Source organism: Dermochelys coriacea, chromosome 5 (assembly GCF_009764565.3).
Source record: "Dermochelys coriacea isolate rDerCor1 chromosome 5, rDerCor1.pri.v4, whole genome shotgun sequence".
In the NCBI taxonomy this organism is placed as follows: domain Eukaryota; kingdom Metazoa; phylum Chordata; order Testudines; family Dermochelyidae; genus Dermochelys; species Dermochelys coriacea.
The window spans coordinates 63,298,640-63,317,267 of record NC_050072.1 but is presented as its reverse complement, the minus strand read 5'-3'; the positions used below and the strand labels follow the sequence as shown (position 1 = coordinate 63,317,267).

Here is an 18,628-nt window from a genome sequence, read left to right as displayed (position 1 = left end):
CAAAGTTTAAGCTAATGGAAGAATATTCTTCATGTCACTTAAATAACTTCACAAGGAAACTGGGATGGAAAAAGAAGGGTCTTTAGGCAGTTACACAAATCCAGTAGCAGAAAGTGAAGATTTCATCATATAAATATACACATTCAAAACATACACCTATCACTACTTTTTCTGGTATCATTTTAGAAAGTATTTGAGGAGATGCCAATGCTTTTCCATTATTATGAAATGACAAGTTATAACTAGGAAGCAAAACAAATGTATTTGTTAAACTTCCACTGCTGCAAATAAAATAATTTACATACAGAACAGTTTAAGAGAGTAAAATAAAACTTTTTGCCTCTCAATTCATAAATATCCAGTTTAATGATCAACAATACACAGGGCTTGAAAAAGGGCTCTGGTAGAGTCAGAGATTTTAAGTTCATAAGGGTCCATAATGATGATTACATGTAGTCTGACTTCCTGAAGACAACAGATTTCCTTCAGTGACTCCTGTGTCTAGCTCGAAACCTTGTAATTAAATTAAACCATAATATTTAGAAAGGCATCCCCTCTTGATTTAAAGATTCCATGAAAAGGTTACCACATCCCTTGTAATATGCTCTACTGGATAATTACCCTCACTTCAAATGTTCATCTGATTTCTTGTTCAATTATTTCTATCTTCAATTTCCAGCCACTGGATTTTATTATGCATTTGTCTGCCAAATTACAAAGTCTTCTGGTAGAAGGTATCTTCTCCACATGTAGTCCCCTATTATTAACCTTTCCTGCAACAAAATTAAATTGAGCTCCTTTAGTCTCTCACCCCAAGGTATATTTTCCAGTTCTCAGATCATTTTTGGAGCTCTTCTCTGAATCCTGTCCAATTTTTCAATATCCTTTTAGAAGTGACACAACAGAAATGGTCTCTAAGGTGCCACAAGTACTCCTTTTCTTTTTTGTGAATACAGACTAACACGGCTGCTACTCTGAAACCGGACATAATATTGACTTACTTGTCTCCCAAAGCCACATGCAAAGGTAATGTCACTTCTCTCCTTCTGATTGATATTGCCTCTTAATACCACCAAGTATTGCATTATCCCTTTTTGCCACAGTTCATGTTTAGCTGGTGATTAGCTTTAAATGACTACTAAGTCCTTTTCAAAGACACGGCTTTCCAAAATACAGTCCCTCAATCCTGTAAGCATGCCCAATATCCTGTAAGCATGCCCAACATAGATGACTGACCTTTCATTTTGTTATACAGATTGAACCTCTCTAATCCGGCACTCCCTGGTCTGGCAACATCCGTGGTCCAGAACAGGCACCAACTCCAGGAAAAGTTAGTGGGTGAGGAGCATCCACAGGCACCAAGCTCCCCGCTCTGTCCCACTCCCCCTGCGCCTCTCGCGTGCCGGCGGCCCCGTGCTTACCAACTCCTACTCCTCCTCCCTCCCAGCACTTCCAGAGCACCGCGAACACCTGATTCGCGGCATTCAAGCTCTGGAAGGGAGGAGGAAGACTTGGGGCCAGCGGCTGAGACCTGGGGCCAGCATCAGAGCCCCCGGTTGGGGGGCTGGCAGCCATGATGCCATGTGGCAGTGGGGCCCCCGAATGGGGGGGCCAACCTGGGTGCAAAGCCTGGGTCTGCTGCAGCACCCCCGCACCTCTACTTCCCACGCCTATGGAGACCTGCTCGCACTCTGCATTAACTTCCCGTGGTTCGGCACTGGTCAAGTCCTTACGGTGCCAGATTAGAGAGGTTCAATCTGTATTACGACTAGAGCTGATTGAAAGTATTCAAATTTCAAAATTTTCCAATGAAAAAATGGGACAATTTTTTAATAAAAATGTCTGCTGAAAAAGTCATCTCATATTTCAGACAGCTCTAATTAACGTACATGCTGTTTAATTATGTCCACCTGTAACATACCCAGGGTACAATCTAAACTATTAAGTCGCTGTGCAACCCCTGCTCTTACCTGTGATGCTTTTCTGCTGTGGTCTCCAGCCAGCATGTAAGTTAGTCTTATGTACACCTATGTCTGTGTGCACTGGCACCCTGCTAGTCACCTCCAGGCTTTTACCAGCTGAATCATACTGCAGGATGACCCCAACAAACGCCCAGCCCCAGATTTTTCCCAGAAATTTACATCTGGTACTTCCCAGCCCTCTCCTGAACAATACAAGCTTATATAAAGTCCGTCATTTCATTAATGGAAATGATATGCACAGATTTGGAACATGTTTTAATAACACCATACAGTGGAATCTTATAACTTTACATACAATGTTGCCACACATATTTTACGGTTTTTAAATGATACTTCTCAGGGCATACTTTGTATAAATATTATTACAATAATGTGCAAGTGGGGAAATACAGGGGTATGGTCTATCACACCATTCTACAAAGTGATCCAGATTGCTCTCTAACAATGACCTGTCCTCGATATTATTTGCCACCGCATTTCTCTTTGTGCCATCTACAAACTTTATTGGAAGCGACTTTACATTTTTCTTCCAGATCATCACTAAAAATGTTGACTAGCATAAAGCCACTGAAGCAGATTTTGGAACTACTTAATGACTTGTCTAGTATTTTAATTTATATTAATGTTTACAAATTAACTGTGATATAGCTAAATCTCCCACTAACACACAAAACACATTTTTGGAAAGTACCATCTACAAATAGTAGATGCTAAACGCTTAATGTTCTTTCTCATTCCACATACTGCCTAAGTGCACAAGGTAACAAACAGGTTACCCAAAATTTCCTCTCTTCTCCTTCACCAAGTGTATATTCAGAGTAATGTGCTCTTTGGGTTTCTTCTCAAACATGATAATTCTACACACTAATGCGAATCTAAACAACTCAATGGGTTGAAGCCTTCCATTTCTATTGGCTCACATTTTCATATAAACTTCCTGGTTCCTTATTCATATTTTATGTCAGCCTGTGATCAGACGTTTGACTCTTTTGAATATTTGCTCTCCCAATACCTCCCATGTGTTAGGGGAAAACTTTGCTTTCCTGTGTAACCATATGCTTTTCAACACCTTACAGAGGTAACTATTCCTAGATCAATTTCACTGACCCATATTAAACCAACATTTGGAAGAGCTTTCTCTCTATATTGCAAGGTACAGACAGATCATTTTCCCGTACATATTGCCAGAATTGTATTGGCAGAAAACCTAAGTTTTCCAGGTGGGCTGCACATCTAAACTGTACTGTTTTATTAAAGCTCATTAAAGACTGAATTTCACATGTGGCACTAAAACTAACTTTAATCTGATGCACCTGAAGTGGGGTTTTTTTACCCACAAAAGCTTATGCCCAAATAAATCTGTTAGTCTTTAAGGTGCCACCTGACTCCCTGTTGCTTTAATCTGCTAAAGTACGATGGGATCTTAGTTGTTGTATATTTTAAAAATAGGAACACATCTGATTTCAAAAATAAAATCACATCTGGGGAAAGAAGCAAGCCCAGAAGCTGAGTGGCCTGGATGTCACTGTTCTTTTGAAATCAGAGAGGTCAGTGGCCTGTGCTCCCCTACTGATATTGCAGAAGGAGATGAAGTTGAAACAGAGTAGCCAGACACTGTTAACGCGCACTGAGGATTTGAGGGCCAACTATTGAGTTGCTACTGATATGTCAGAATGCTAGGGAAGGGCAAGGCTAGAGAACAGACTGAGTGACCCAGATAGAACTATGGTTTTAAATGCAGGGGAAGGAGGAATTAGGAATGGGGGGCGTGTATAAGAGGATTTATGTATATGGGGTACATGTGTGGTGATGAAGAGGAGATTGAGAATTTTACCTTTTTCCAACCAGGAGATTTCATGATTCAGTTTCCCATCTGAAACAGAAATCAATGACAGAATAAGGTACTTTCTCAGGGCTTGTTCACAATTCTTTTGCAAAAGCTTTTGGGCTAAGGTGCCACTGCCCTGTGCCAAGTAGCAGTTGCTGTGGGCCTCTCTTTCTGGGCTCACACTAATCTCTCTGGCTTTCCTGCCCCTGCTTCTGAATTTTACAAGTGTTTTAACCTTCTAGCTCACAGGAGCTCCTCTGGAACAAACTTGGCATCAGTCTTCCTTTTGTGCAGCTGCTTTGCAATACAAGAAAGCTTGCCAAAGAAATGTGCTTTTACCCACGCAATCTCCTCAGCTAGAGTTTAGGTGCTTGTACAGCAAAGATCCAGTTCAGCGTAACAGGAAAAACATTTTAAAGAAGTTTTGAGGAAGGAAAGATCAGTCCAGGAAGAAGAAGATTATTTTCAGTGGAGTGGACGAGACAAACTAATTCAGACATTTTGCAGAAGATCTGCCACTCCAAGAACTGCTGCCACTACCTAGAAACTAGCTATGCTGTTCCTGGTTGTTATTTGTGTGAAAGCAGCACCTAGTATTGTGGTGTGCCTCCAGGGAATAGGCATAGTAAAGACAGTTCCCAGGGTGGGCCTCCAGTCAGAGTCCTCAGTTTTGTTATGGGAATAAAACTTGTTAAAGGGTGGGTACTCATACTCCCATATATCTGACACATACCTAAAGGCAGCATCAAAAAACAATTACTCAACATCGACAGCAACACAAGAAATGGGAAGCAGATCCCGAATTAAAAGTATACATCTTTGTAGTTGTTTAATGTGTTTTGTTTCTAGCGACAAATATTACAGTTTGCACTATTTTTGTGCTTCTAATTTAATTTCTTAAAATGTGTAGATAATGGGCTTGATTCAACAACATATTTCTTTTATGTGATGTTTTACATCTCTTTTACAAATATTTGTCAGTAAAACAAATAATCATTATAAATTGTTCTTTCTTGTTTTGAGGGGGGTGGGAAAGGTTATTTTATTGGTACAAACTTAGTTTTGATCAACACTGCTTCATTGTTAACTCGACTGTGAGGTTTTCATGGTTATTCTCTGTAGGTTGACTGTGGCCTGTGCAAGGGAATGCCTTTGTGGCTTTCTATGCTGTGTCATTGCACCCTGCATCCTTAGAAGAATCTTCTGGCACACTCCAAATTGCAGAAGCATATTTCAAACCCTCAAAAAGAGAAGGCACCAAGTGAACTACAGTCAATTCAGCAGTATTTCATTTGGAGTATTTCAGGGGAATAAGAAGCAGAATTAAAACTGGCTTGCTATATAGCACAGCACAGCTCAAGCAGTTGACCATTTAAGAGAGCTAATCCCATCACTGAATCCTAACTCTAAAGTGTTATAGACATTTGCGCTTCATCATACCAAATGTACAGCACTCATTAATGTTTTGAGTCTTGAGCTGCACAAAGAACTACTCGCAGATATTGGTGACAGCTTCTTTTCACTTCTAATTGATGAGAACACTGGTATACTACTAACAAAGGCTCTTTCTGTTTTGATTAGATACCATTTTTCTTTTTGAAAAACTAAAATATCAATTTTCTTCAGCATTATTCCTGTAACTGACACTGATGCAGACTCATTAGTACATTCTTTGCATAAAGCTTTAAAAGAGATGACCTGGACTTGAAAAAATACATTGGCATAGAAGATGCCAACGTTATGACTGGATGCAACCATTCAGTATACAAGATACTGCAGAAAAAGGTGCCACACACAGAGGGCTGGACAAGAAGCAACAGGGTCAAACTACAGCATAGCAGATTTATATTAAATCTTAGAGAAAACTTCCTAACTGTAAGAACATTAGGAAATTGAATAGACTGCCTACGGAGGTTGTGGAAGCTCCTTCACTGGAGGTTTTCAAAAGGAGGCTGGATACCTGTCTGTCTTAGATTGTTTAGACACAATAAATACTACATCTTGGCAGGGCGTTAGACTAAATGACCTTTATGGTCCCCTCCTAACCCCACCCTGGTAAAGTTCTTTTGCCATTTTCTAAACTAGTTGGAAGCAAATCAACTGAAGTATTACCAACAGATTTGGATTTCCTTGTGCATAAAATCCAGTCCTCACATAGTTCAAAGAGAAAATTTTTGTACAGGGAATGGTACAAGACTACAGAAGGTTCTGAACCAAGAATGATGATTCAACCAGCGGCAACTAGGTGGCCCATTCAGGGAGAATGCATTTCCATGATTTGGAAGAAGTGGGATGCTCTTAACTTACACTTTCAACTGTAAAAAGCCTCAGAATGGTGTTACACAGCAAGTCTCCTTAGTTGGCTGTTGGTTGTGGCATGTTGGCTGCCACAACAAACTTTATCCAATCTTCTTGAAATCAACACTTTGTGACCTTAACAAAATCAACACTGTTCAGTTGGAGCCAGGCAAACTTTTTCATGATTTAATGATGTACTGTCAGTCAGGGTTGAAACTTATAGTTAATCCGAGTCAACTAAAGAAAATTCCCTCCGCAGAATTGGCCATTTTAACTCTGAAGCATACAACATGCCCAATTCTGCCACATAACCGGGTTATGATTTCAATTGCTAAGTTTATATTGTGAAAGACAAAGCAGCTGTTCAGACAGTGAAGGAGAAGTGCAAGGCTATGCTGGTGCAGATGGCTCACAAACTGAGGAGTCGACTAACAACAGATATTCATATTCAGTAGAACCTCAGAGTTACAAACACATCTCATTTGGACCCTGAAGTCTGCAATCAGGCAGCAGCATATACAAAAAAAAGCAAATTTAGTACAGTATTGTGTTAAACGTAAACTCCTAAAAAAATTAAGGGAAAGTTTAAAAAAAAATAAAGATTTGACAAGGTAAGAAAGCTTTCTCTGCTTGTTTAATTTGAATTAAGATGGTTAAAAGCAGCATTTTTCTTTCACATAGTAAAATTCCAAAGCTGCATTAAGTCAATGTTCAGCTGTAAACTTCTGAAAGAACTATAATGTTTTGTTCAGAATTATGAACATGTCGGAGTTATGAATAACCTCCATTCCCAACGTATTCATAACTCTGAGGTTCTACTGTATTGGAAAAACTGGACATGCTGCACCCAAAAGATGCAGTGTGTACAAGTTAAAAGCCCAATCATCAGCCTTGCACAGCAGTGCCACATCACATCAAGAAATACAGCAGACTAAGGAGGAATGGTGCAACTCAACAAAGAAAAGGTGGAATAATACAAGCGACTAATCATCTTTCTGGTTTCAAGTGTTTAACAGAATGGACGCTGCAGAAGACAGGTAATATGATTATGTTGCACAGCTTGCCCCAACCACGTTGACTCCACTTATTTCAAATGGCACGGTGAAAAAAACTGTCAGTACTGCAACTAGTATGAAAACAAAACAGAAATCAACTGCAAGAAGGACATTAGAAAGCCTGCTGTGGGCGACATATGGCTTGCAGTGAAGGGGGTAGCACCGTAGAAACTTTCAACTAAAACAGAAAATGCTGCAGAAATTCACCTGCAAAATATATAACGGTCCTATGGAGCAGGACTGCCTGGATGCCCCTCTGTTGGCTGACTGGATGGGGAAATGGCTCATTTCATCACTACAAATGGTATATCGACCCAAGTCACCCTAATAACTTTTATAAAATGTAAATAAAGCTCAAGTTAAAAGCACTTTTTGTTGTTGTTTTTAGGGATGCAAGTCACACGCATGCCCACGCAGGGAAAGCTACTGCAAACGGGGAGTTTGTTGGCATCACCAGCTCAGCAATCTTCAGCTGAGAGTCGTTTCCGGCAACCCTAGAACGGGCCAGGCGCGGGGCAGACGGACACTGCTCCGGGGCAACACACGGAGACCAGGGTCGGCACGGGCCGCGGAGCGACACCCCGGACCTCGCAGCCCCCAGCACGGAGGCTCCGCGAGAAGCCCGCGTGCCCCGCGGCCAATCAGTTCGGCGTGTCGGCCCCGCAACCCGCAACCCGTTACCCGGCCCGAGGCACGCTCCTGCCCCGCGGACAGGCCTGGGCGGATCCGCTCTGCACCCACCCCCTTGCCACTCAGCTCGGCTCAGAGCCCTTCGCGCATGCGCACTTGGAAAAGTAACGTTCTGCTCTCACCCTCCTCCCCACCAGCGATGGCCCACCGGGCATCCGCCAACTCGTCCCGTGACACCCACAGCGCAGGCGCAGTAGGCTCACACTGCCCTGGTGGCGCAAGCGCGGGTGTAGCCGGCGTGGCCACTTTGGTCGTCAGTTTGTGGGTATAACTTTGTAAGTTACCTTTGTCGGGGGCAGCGGCAGGTGTCCGCGGTGGCGGCCTCTGGAGTTCATTGTCCGTGCGGTGGTCAGTCGCTGGGATAGAGCCTCTGCTTCGAGAAACGGGTTACTTCTCGGAGTCTCGCAGAAGGACGCTTCTCCTAGGCAGCCGATCCTGGCAGATACATATACGGCTCATGGTAAAACAGCCCAGAGCGAAAAGGGTAGTCAATTAATCAGCCTGGCCCTATGAAAGCAGCCCTAGAGAACGGGTATTCTATGATGGATCTGTCGCAAGGTTACGCGGACGTATGTCCAATCAGGAATATAAATGTTTATGCAGCTGCTAGGACCTGACTTGCACAGCTTGGCGGAAGTAACGTCTGCTTCTGCGCTTCCCAACGTTTGCGCATGCGGCCAGCGGCAGAACTGGGGTGCGGGTTTCCGGGACTCGGCTCCTTGTGACCCCGGCAAGTACCACTCATCTGTCGGGTGGCACGGGAGGAGCAGGGCGAGACCATGGGCCGGCTGAATGTGGTGATGCTGCGCTACCTCTCCCGCGACCCCTTCAGAGTCCTGACGGCGGTAAGGAGGCACCCGGGGCGGGCGGGGGGAAGCCACGGGGCCGGACTGGGGGCGGGCCGCAACCGCGCGGCAGCGGGAGAGAACGCGGCAGGAAGTAGCCAAGCTGACTGCGTTCATCTGTATGGCCGCGCCCCCGAGGCCGGGCAGGATCGGTGCTTGGCGGGGAGGCCGGGCCTCCGCAGGAGGTGGGGCTGGTGCTAGCGGTAACAAGGGAAATACGGAGCGTGGAGCTAGTCACTGCTCACCTAGGGTGACGCCGGTGTGAGGTGCCCTGGTTCAGCTCAGATGTGTCACCTGGTGAGTTCGGGGGGTGTTAAATTCTAGCTCGTGCAAGTACTTGCTGTTGATTGGATTCTCCCGGCTGTGTCAGGCAAGCAACGTAAAGATTTTGGTTGGATACGCTGTTAATATCCTGATGTACATTGTTGGGTGGTGTTGCTGGCCTCTGCTGTGTTCCACCCCAAGTGCAGCTGTGATTCGGTCTCCGAAGCAGCTTCTCTGTAAATTGGAAAAGGCTTTGGAATTGTTTCCGATAAAAGACACTCATTACCTGGTTAAGCAGAGCTGGATTTCTAGTCACTTACTGAAGTATTGGGGGGGGGGGGACGAGGAGTACTTGTGGCACCTTAGAGACTAACAAATTTATTTGAGCATAAGCTTTCATGGGCTTCCAATGAAGTAGGTTTTAGCCCACAAAAGCTTATACCTCAACAAATTTTTTAGTCTCTAAGGTGCCACAAGTACTCCTTGGTTGTTTTGTTTTGTTTTGTTTTTGCTGATACAGACTCACACTGCTACCACTCTGAAATATGGGGGTGTCAACATTAGGCTTTTCCCCCATAAAAATTTCCCATCGTTTCAGCTCTGCCTGCGATAGTAATAGTGGGCATGCTAAAGTAGACATGGCTCCTGGTGGCTGCTGATTCTCTGACCACTGTATCTTCTAATCTTTTTTAGGACAGGTCTACATGTGCTTAAAATGCCAGTGGCCACCTATGTCTTACCTACAATGGCACTCACACCATTGCTACCTTCTGTACAGTTGAAATGGCAGTAGAACAGTGGGAAATCTTCCAAAAAATGTAACAGATCTATCTATCTGAATCCGTATATTGCACCCATCATTGTAGTGTGTGAGAAATCAAGCAATTTTTCTGACCCATAAGTTCTGTAGCTTCAAGATGACTCTTGACTACTGCTCTGATTTCCAACAGGAGTAGGACATTGAAGCTTTTAAGAAGCATGACATTGTAACATTTTATTTGCTTTCCCAAGTCCGCAACAGAAAGGTTTAGAACTTAGGTCATGATCCTATAGGGATTATCCTACTGGGAAATCCAGTGCTCCTTTTGTCCTGCTCTCCATCTGTATATCCCTCATATTGGCCTCTAATTCATAGTTTTTCTGGCTAGGATAGTAGGTTTCTGTTAAACTTCTGAAGCCTTATATATATTAGAGATCTTATGTTACATTCCCTAAACAAAAGATTCTCCGTTTATATTACAGATTTTCTTTTCAAACAACTCCATCAGTACTGCTAGTCAAGCAAACAAATTTAAAAGCTGCGTTAAATTAAATAAACTTTGTGCAGTACAATATGTTTGTGTCAGTGTATGTATGGAAAGTATGTTTAGGCTTGATGTAGGGAACTGTTATTTCATTGTCTAGTTGGGGGGTTCATGTATGTCTTTCATTTATTATTTCAGGTGGAGATGGGTATGAAGAATCATGAAATAGTCCCTGCTAGCTTGATTGCCTCCATAGCCAGCCTGAAACATGGAGGATGTAACAAAATTCTGAGAGAGTTAGTGAAACACAAACTCTTAGCTTATGAACGAACTAAAAGTGAGTATGAATCCCCCATGAAATCATCATTACTTTTGAGTTAAAGTTGCTCAAGTGCATTTCCTGTCAATGCAGTCGTTAAAAATCAGAGAAATTATCAGTGAAGACATTTACATCTGTTCAAATGCCTTGTCACCTAAACATAATGTCCAAACATGCTCAGACTGTGTAACTCCACAATAAACTCCCTGTCCATTCTAGCATAGTCACCCAGTGTGCACACATTTAATTCTTCATAGTTACACTGAAATGCAAAACCCCAGGGTGGCAGGGATTGGGCAGGTTCAGGCTTCGGTCCCCCCCTCCTTGAGTTGTTCAGTAATTTTTGTTGTCAGTGTGGTGACAATGAAGTTTGAGAACCCCTGGTCTGGGGACAGTCAATCATGGCTGAGAGGTTTTGTCATAGGAGAGTGAAGTCTTGACTAAACTGAAAAGTTGTACCACTTTAACTATACTGCTAAAAGTGTATCTACACAAAAGTGATTATGCTGTTTTAACTAGATTCGTATAAAGGTGCTTTATCTTGGTATAGCTTTTCCATACTGGAAAGAGAATAACTATACTGGTATGTTTTCTTTATACCAGTATAAATGCATCCATACTAGAGCTTTTACCAGTATAACTTTTCTGGTTTTTAAAAAAAAATAATAATAATTGGATCCCTAACAGAAATTGTTACATAGGTAAAACTTTTAGATGTAGACCAGGCATTAATTCAGACTACAGGATGTATAATGTCGGGTTTCAATCTAGTTTGTGTAAATCTCGGTACGATTTTATGATGGGGCTGCTAAGATGCCTGCATAATAATATTATTCAGAAAATTCAGAGCACTAAATATATACAGAACAGTAAGATCCCAATTATGCACGTGCTTATCTTTACACACTACCAGTAGACCCCTCAATTTAAGTAGGGTAATTCAGAGTGCATAAATTTAAGCATGTGTATAAATTTTGTAGATTTATACCTACCATAATAAGAATAAAATATATTGACATTTGTGATTATTTGTAATGCTTGATGTATCTGAGAAAGCTTTTGGTTTTGATGAATAGAATTTTGAATCTTCAGGATCTTTTTTTTTGAATGAAATTAATTTGTCAAAAAAGAGTGGATGTGGAAATATTAGAGTATGTTCCTTTTGGAAAAATTAGCATTCATATTCTTCTTTAAAAACTTAAACAGAGATATGGTGAAGTAGTTTGACTGCATCATTATGACAAGATTCCATTCTGCCAACAATTTCACCAAGTTATGTGGGTTACATAAGTACTGATTGATCTTTCCATAAGTTCTGTTCCCTGGAGCAACCAATCTGTTTGGTTTTTCAGAGACAATAACAAAACCTCTCTCTAGATAAATAGATAGATCTCTCTCTATCTATCTATCTTGCTGTTATACGTTCCGTATTTGTGTTTTTACAGTGCAAAGCTATCAAAAATGTAAAGGAGGTAATTTTTTTTTATATTAGCTAATGTTTCCTGCACATAAAAATATTCAGTGTTTAATGTTTTAACAATACAATCAACAAATGTTTATCCAGGTTCAAAGGAAATCCAGTCTCTTGTAGCAGTTATCTTATTTCTCTTTATATATTGCAAAAGTAGTATGGATTTACTATAGCAAGAGAATAACGGATATGTAAGCAATTAACAAAGCATTTTTTTTCTGTTTCTTGACATCCCCTGTTCATCCTACAAAAATATAAAATTTGCCATCACTTCATTATGTGTAAGAAAGTCCTGGAATCCTTGACCCTGTATTCTTTACTGTCACCCTCTCTTCAGTTATTACCCTCCATTCCCTTTTTTCTTTCTCACCATTTTTGCTTCCTTCCATTCAGCCACCCCAATATGTTCATGTGAATGCATTGTTCTCCACTGGTTTTCGTTCTGCTGGCATCTCAGAGTCAACATTTTAGGAAATTTTACTTGACTAGAATGGAGCAGTTAAAGTTAAGACTTTTCACACACTACTGTAATGTGGTTTAAAAAAGAAAGATTCTAATAGTAGTGTTTGCATAACATTTCACGGAATTTGCTCTTATATTTTTTTCAGCTGTCCAGGGCTACCGATTAACTAATGGAGGGTATGATTACCTTGCCTTGAAAACTCTATCAACTAGACAAGTTGTCAACTCTGTTGGAAACCAGATGGGTGTTGGCAAAGAATCAGGTAATTTTTAAAAATATTTTTAAACAAATATATTAAAACAAAAGCTCTTATATTGAATACTGGACTTGTCACCAGTAATCCATTAAAGTTTCATCTGGCTAAATAGTTCACTAATTTATCAGAAACTTGAACATTTCAGAATAGCAGCCATGTTAGTCTGTATATGAAAAAAGAAAAGGAGTACTTGTGGCACCTTAGAGACTAACAAATTTATTTGAGCATAAGCTTTCGTGAGCTACAGCTCACTTCATTGGATGCATGCAGTTATCCTTAGTGTAGAACAAATTCTGGAAAAAGGAAATCCTAGTCATGTGAAATTACATTATCATTCTGTTTGAAATGCCATACAATGCTATCAGCAAACTTTTTGAATTTTTCTTCACTTGAATGGCTCTGGAATTTTCCCTTCACTTTGGCCACTGTTCCTAATATTTGAGTAGTTATTTGAAATGATAGTTAGATTGCATTTGTATTACTTTTGGTAAATTTTTATTTATTTGAACTGTTTGTTTAAAGACCTTGCGAGGAACTTTGACTTCAGTGGAGCCATGATTTCACCCTTCATTTTGATACGATGCTGCTTCTATATGGTTTTCTTTCTATTCTTTTGTTGTTTTTAATAAAGAAAACTTTCATGTGAGTAGGATTTCCTTTTTCCAGAATTCCTTCTATACTAAGCACAAATGCTAGATCTAAGCATGCAAACATTTGCAAACAATTCAGCGTATTCAAACTTACCAGCCTATTTTCAGTAAAATGGGTTAGCTTCATCAGTTCCCATCTGAGATGGGATACTATGCTATGGTACAGTAAATTAGCAGAGTACTGCCTTGGTTGCTCTTAGCCTTGCATGGAATGTGGTGAGGTGTGATGTTAAATGACTAGGCATAGAACTGTCACTGAAGAATGAGGAAGAGTATTGCAGGACTGACTTGTAAGGACCAGGTACATCTCTGTAGGTGCATTGTCTGGTTCTCCTGCTGCACAGGGGTATAGTCAATCAGAGCAACTAGAAGCATTATTGAAACTTGTTCCCAACGTTACTGGAAATGTTTGTGCTACATTAGAAGCACTTCTTGGGCATGTACACAAATGCCTAACTTCCTTGTTGAAGAGATGACCTCAGGAAGTTCCTTGGCTTCTGTAATATATCCCTTCATCTGGAGCTCTTGTATTGTGCCAGTGTCTTATGTCAAGAAGGACTGTTTACAAACCTTGGGAGTATGCAGCAGAAACAGACAGTAGTGTCAGCTGCTCATTATCACACTGACAGTTATCACAGGTCATACCAAAATAAAAACTAGTGAATTGGAGATCTTTTAAAGGAACTTTAGAACTAATAGGAGATTCATTATTCAAGTATACAGGTGCTGTGCTGTCATTGGTAATTTTGCTGATTTTTCTGCAATGTGTTTTCTTTTTGCAATAGTATAAGTAGTAATTGAGCAAAAAGTGGCATGGAAAGTTAGTCACCTTTCACAAATGTTTAGTCTGTTTGGCACATTATCTCTAATTATTTCTTATGTTTTATAGATATTTATATTGTTGCAAATGAAGAGGAGCAACAGCTTGCATTAAAGCTGCATAAGCTTGGGAGAACCTCCTTTCGTAATCTAAAAAACAAACGTGACTACCATAAACACAGACACAAAATGTCGTGGCTTTATTTGTCCCGCCTGGCTGCCATGAAAGAATTTGCCTACATGAAGGTATTTTTTAATCATAAAATGTAACTTCATGTCAAAAATGTGTCATCAGTAAGGCTACAGTTTAGTCATGGGTATTTGTAGTAGAAGTCATGGAGAGGTCACACTCAATAAACAAAGTCATAGCCTCTGACCTGTCTATGACTTGTGCTATATAAATATCCCTGGCTAAAACTTAGGTGCTCTTGGGGGAGCCAAGCTTCCCGCAGCTACTGCTCTGAGGGGGGGGAGGGGCACATCCAGGGGGGCATCCCAAGCAGCAGCCAGTGTGGCCAGCCCTGGAGCCACCTCAGCTGCTCAGGAGGCCGTGGAGTCAGCCACACCCATGACTGCAGAAGTTGTGTACGTGCTGGAGAGTCACGGAATCCGTGACCTCTGTGAAAGACTCACAGCATTAGTCATCAGTGTTGTAATAGAGTGGAAATGGTGATGATGCAAGGTGCTTTTCAGATCCCCTCTTATGTAATTCACATTTACAATATAAACAGGATTTGCGTACATGTTTCTAACCCCAGATTTGAAGTTGCAGGGTGTATATCATACATGGAATCCCTAATGTGTACTGCTTTTATGCACAAGATTTGACCGTGGCAGTGAAGCTATAGCAAAATAGTCTGGCTTGTGAAACATGATGTTCCATGTAAGAATTTAATATGGATCTCATTTCTTTTTTTACATAAAATTCTCTTTAATCACAGGGCAACTTTACACATAATACCTTAATGTGGTGGTAAGCCAGCTATTTCCATTTATATTAATCTTTGAGCATGTTTTAGAAATGCAAAGAAATATCTTCCTATGTAGCCATGTTCTAAAATACAGGAAAAGTTGTGAAATTCAGAAAATGTATAGACTAAGCTTCAGTCCTGTCACTTAGTTTCTCTTTTCTCTGTGTGTGTGCGTGTGAACGAACGAACGAACATAATTTAGGAGCATTAGTTAGGGTGTCTGTAAAAGTTCTAGAAACAAATTCCAACCTAAGAAAACCTCTTATTTGAAACACAACTGTGTGCCTGTGTTACTATGTGTCTAACTCACATAAGAGATACTCCGTTAGCTGTCCTTCTCCAGGCAGTGTGGCTGACACAAGGGCCTTAAACTTCTTGATTTAATTGTTGGTTTTGAGAAATGAGTGACCCACAACCTTACTTCCTGAAATCCAGCTTCAAAGTGCTAGATGTACACTAAGTTATGAATATTAATATGAAAATTCAAAGAATGTAGCTATTTTGTAGTTTAAATATGCAAAATACTTATCAAGGCCAGTTTTATTAATATATGCTTTTCATTTGAGGAAAAAAAACCTTGTGTATATTTAAGGCTGAAATGAAGGGGGATTGTTCATTTATTTCTCTCTCTAATTTAAATGTATTTTTAGAAATCTTAGGTCGTTAGTCCATGCAGAGTAAAATGTGCAATATCCTAAGTGTGTTGGTGGACATGTTTATTCCTATAAAACATGTTTGTTTCACACACAATAAGTCGTTTGCATAACAAGTCAGTTTAATTTACATAGTGGATAGACAAAATATTTACTCTGGAAGAGGCTTCCCTAACAATATTTTCTGTTTTGGCATGATGCGAGATTTGTTTTAACATCCTCTTTATATAGGATCTATGGTGTGAACTATAGGATATATTCCCTCTAAATTTTCCTTGTTCAACCATGTTTTAGTGGCATGACTCCCATTAAAGAGACACACTAAAATAGTATAGGCCCAAAAATTGAGGGGCTATTTTGAAGAGTGGGGAGAGGAATGATCTAATCAAAATTTAGTCCTGCTACAGTGCAGCATTGTGCTAGTTTATAATCTATCTCTGTCCATACTGTAGGGTACAGGTACCATATAAATCCCCTCCTATTTTTCCCTGAAAGAAGACACATAATCTCTAATTACTCCTTTGTTTTAGCCACTATGCCTAATAGGGAAGTAAATACCATTTAAAATACCCGTTTAAACTATTAAAATTATATCCGTTAACCGTTTAATCATTAACAAGTTCACAATCTACCCCTGGTTTGGGGATTACCCTGCTGTCTCTCCTCAGGTCTGCATGCACATCTCGCCCTTCTCCTTACATCCCACATAATAGCCTCTGCATGCCAGCCCCTGCCCCTTAGGCCTCCCAGTATGTCGGCTCCTACAAGCCCTGCAACCATCCTCACCCCCTTCACCATTAAGTCAATGCGCTTTGCCCCCTACCCAGCTGAGAGTCTGAATCCATTAGTGGACCTTCCAGCTTTCAAATAAAAATGTTATATACCCAGCTATGCTTCTGACAAGCAACCAAGCTCCCACTTAGGCCTCAGGCCTTACCATCCAGCCGGAACTCAAACTCTAGGAACTTGTGGCCAAATTTCTCCTTGTGCCCCACATAGTAGCACAGATAGAAATTGCTCGCATGGCCACCAACTCTGCTCTTACTGCCGAGAGGCCGACGTGCACCGCACATCTGGACTGGGAGACCAGACTGCACCACAACAGCACTGCACAGGGGCAGGAGCAGAGGGACAGCTTCCTGGTGGGTGCAGAGTAATTATGCCATGCTAGAGACTTTGCTGCTTAGCTGATCATGCTCAGTACCATCTACAATGTCATGAAATTATTTTACCAATCTGTTTTTAAACTTTAACTGCAATATATTAACGGTAAGACCAATACTTATCGGTTAACCGTTTAACCATTTAATATTTTACATCCCTAATGCCTAATAGGATTATTTTGGTCATTATCTTCCAGGAGAGCAATTCTGTAACTCCATTGGTAGGGAAAAGGCCCAAACACAGATGGGACTTACCCTTGTGCTGAAAGGGGGAAGACTTGCCTTCCTCTTCATCTCCAGCAGCTGGGCAATTCCAGTTCCCCCGCTGAGTCCCAGCACAACTCTGCAGTTTCATTTAGTCTCTGTTTATATAGTCCCTTGTCTTTATTTTCATTTCCTATTTGAATGCAGCAATATCCCATTAATGTTGTGTCCGCTGCCTAAGTTGCTGCAGTGTATAGTTGAGTGCAGTTTTCTAGAATTTAATGACTGTTGGAATTAAATTGAATATTCAGTAGAATCTTTGTACCGTACTCTGACAGGGATGTATTTGATTATTGTGATGTTTTTTCTTGTCTAATTGAAAGCAAAGCGCTTAGTCACTTGAAAGTAGGCCTTAAAACCAATGAAGGAATAATATAGTTATATTTCTTTTTTGTGTATTGTTTCTTCAGTGTGAATAGTAAGCAGTATAGCTCTCAACAGGGGGAATTTGATTAGTGAGATGACAGAATTCTGTGTTATAAAACTTAACTGCATCTGAAGGCAATAATGCAGCAATAACAGTATATTTTAATATGTTCTCAAAATACACTGGAATTTGTCCAGCAGTGCTTAGATATAATCATTTAAGTTCTAAAAATCGGATCTCTGCATTTTTACTTGGATTTATGAATGTGTTTGTGATAAAAGAAACAGTGCTCTGAGTTTTAGTCACTCAGCTGAGCTGAATCACATTTCTTGCAGAAATTTTTTAACTGCTATTTTTACAAGCAACATCTCAGATTGTCAGGATTCCAATAAGGGCAATCAGGGTCAGGGGTCAGAGCAGGGGCAAACCTGAAGGTAAGAGTAGTCATGATGTTTGTAGTCAGATCCAGGCCACGGTCAATACCAAAGGTCAGAGTCTGAAGTCTAAATCAAGCCACGGTCAAGCCAGGAATTCAAGAGCAAGGAGCTGGAATGGTCGTGGCAGCTACAGAAGATCCGCGCTGTTGCTTGGACACTTTCCGGAATGCCCCTCGGGTTTGTATAGGACAGGGAGTCAATCAGAAGCAGTGGGGCTGCTTTCTAACCCTTGAGATGGAATTTCCCATGATCTGTGTCCACAGTGGGTCATGGGAAGTGGAGTGCCAGTTTACAGCTGCTGCTGTGTGGTAGCCTGGAGATGTCAACTTCCTGGGAGTTCTGCAGACCTGGGTTCTAGATATGTGGGGCCTTACAAGATATTGCTTGTAGGGGGGGCACGAAATCAGGCTTTTTACTTTTGAGTATTTGACAGCATTTTGTATGTAGCCTGTTTTACAATTTCTTCCGTATAGTCAAGTCTTTGTGTAGGTTTGTTTAAAAGAAACACACACACAAAATATTACTGTACATCCCCAGTTATTGGCAGACACTTGGGCAGGTATACTACCTGAAACTACTCTTACTCAGT

The 18,628-nt window shown here is 40.9% G+C and overlaps 2 protein-coding genes across 6 annotated transcripts in view; one reads left to right on the top strand and one right to left on the bottom strand.

Moving 5' to 3' along the window:
- Nucleotides 1-8,267, bottom strand: part of LOC119855598 — a 155,242-nt gene extending 146,975 nt beyond the window's left edge. For 2 of the 3 annotated variants that reach the window (XM_043515340.1, XM_038401937.2), the window contains exon 1: nt 8,138-8,267. The gene's annotated coding sequence lies outside the window, so the exon portion shown is untranslated. Of the gene's footprint in view, nt 1-3,816; nt 3,856-7,370; nt 7,502-8,137 lie in introns of those variants that run through there. The other variant, XM_043515343.1, reaches the window with a different exon arrangement.
- Nucleotides 8,268-8,560: 293 nt separating this feature from the next.
- The window catches only part of RIOK2 (RIO kinase 2), a 41,074-nt gene continuing 31,006 nt past the window's right edge, over nt 8,561-18,628 (top strand). For 2 of the 3 annotated variants that reach the window (XM_038401928.2, XM_038401930.2), the window contains exons 1-4: nt 8,561-8,698; nt 10,405-10,543; nt 12,605-12,721; nt 14,255-14,430. In XM_038401928.2, coding sequence (XP_038257856.1) covers nt 8,633-8,698; nt 10,405-10,543; nt 12,605-12,721; nt 14,255-14,430 — 498 coding nt within the window. In that variant the 5' untranslated portion in view covers nt 8,561-8,632. Of the gene's footprint in view, nt 8,699-8,830; nt 8,996-10,404; nt 10,544-12,604; nt 12,722-14,254; nt 14,431-18,628 lie in introns of those variants that run through there. The other variant, XM_038401929.2, reaches the window with a different exon arrangement.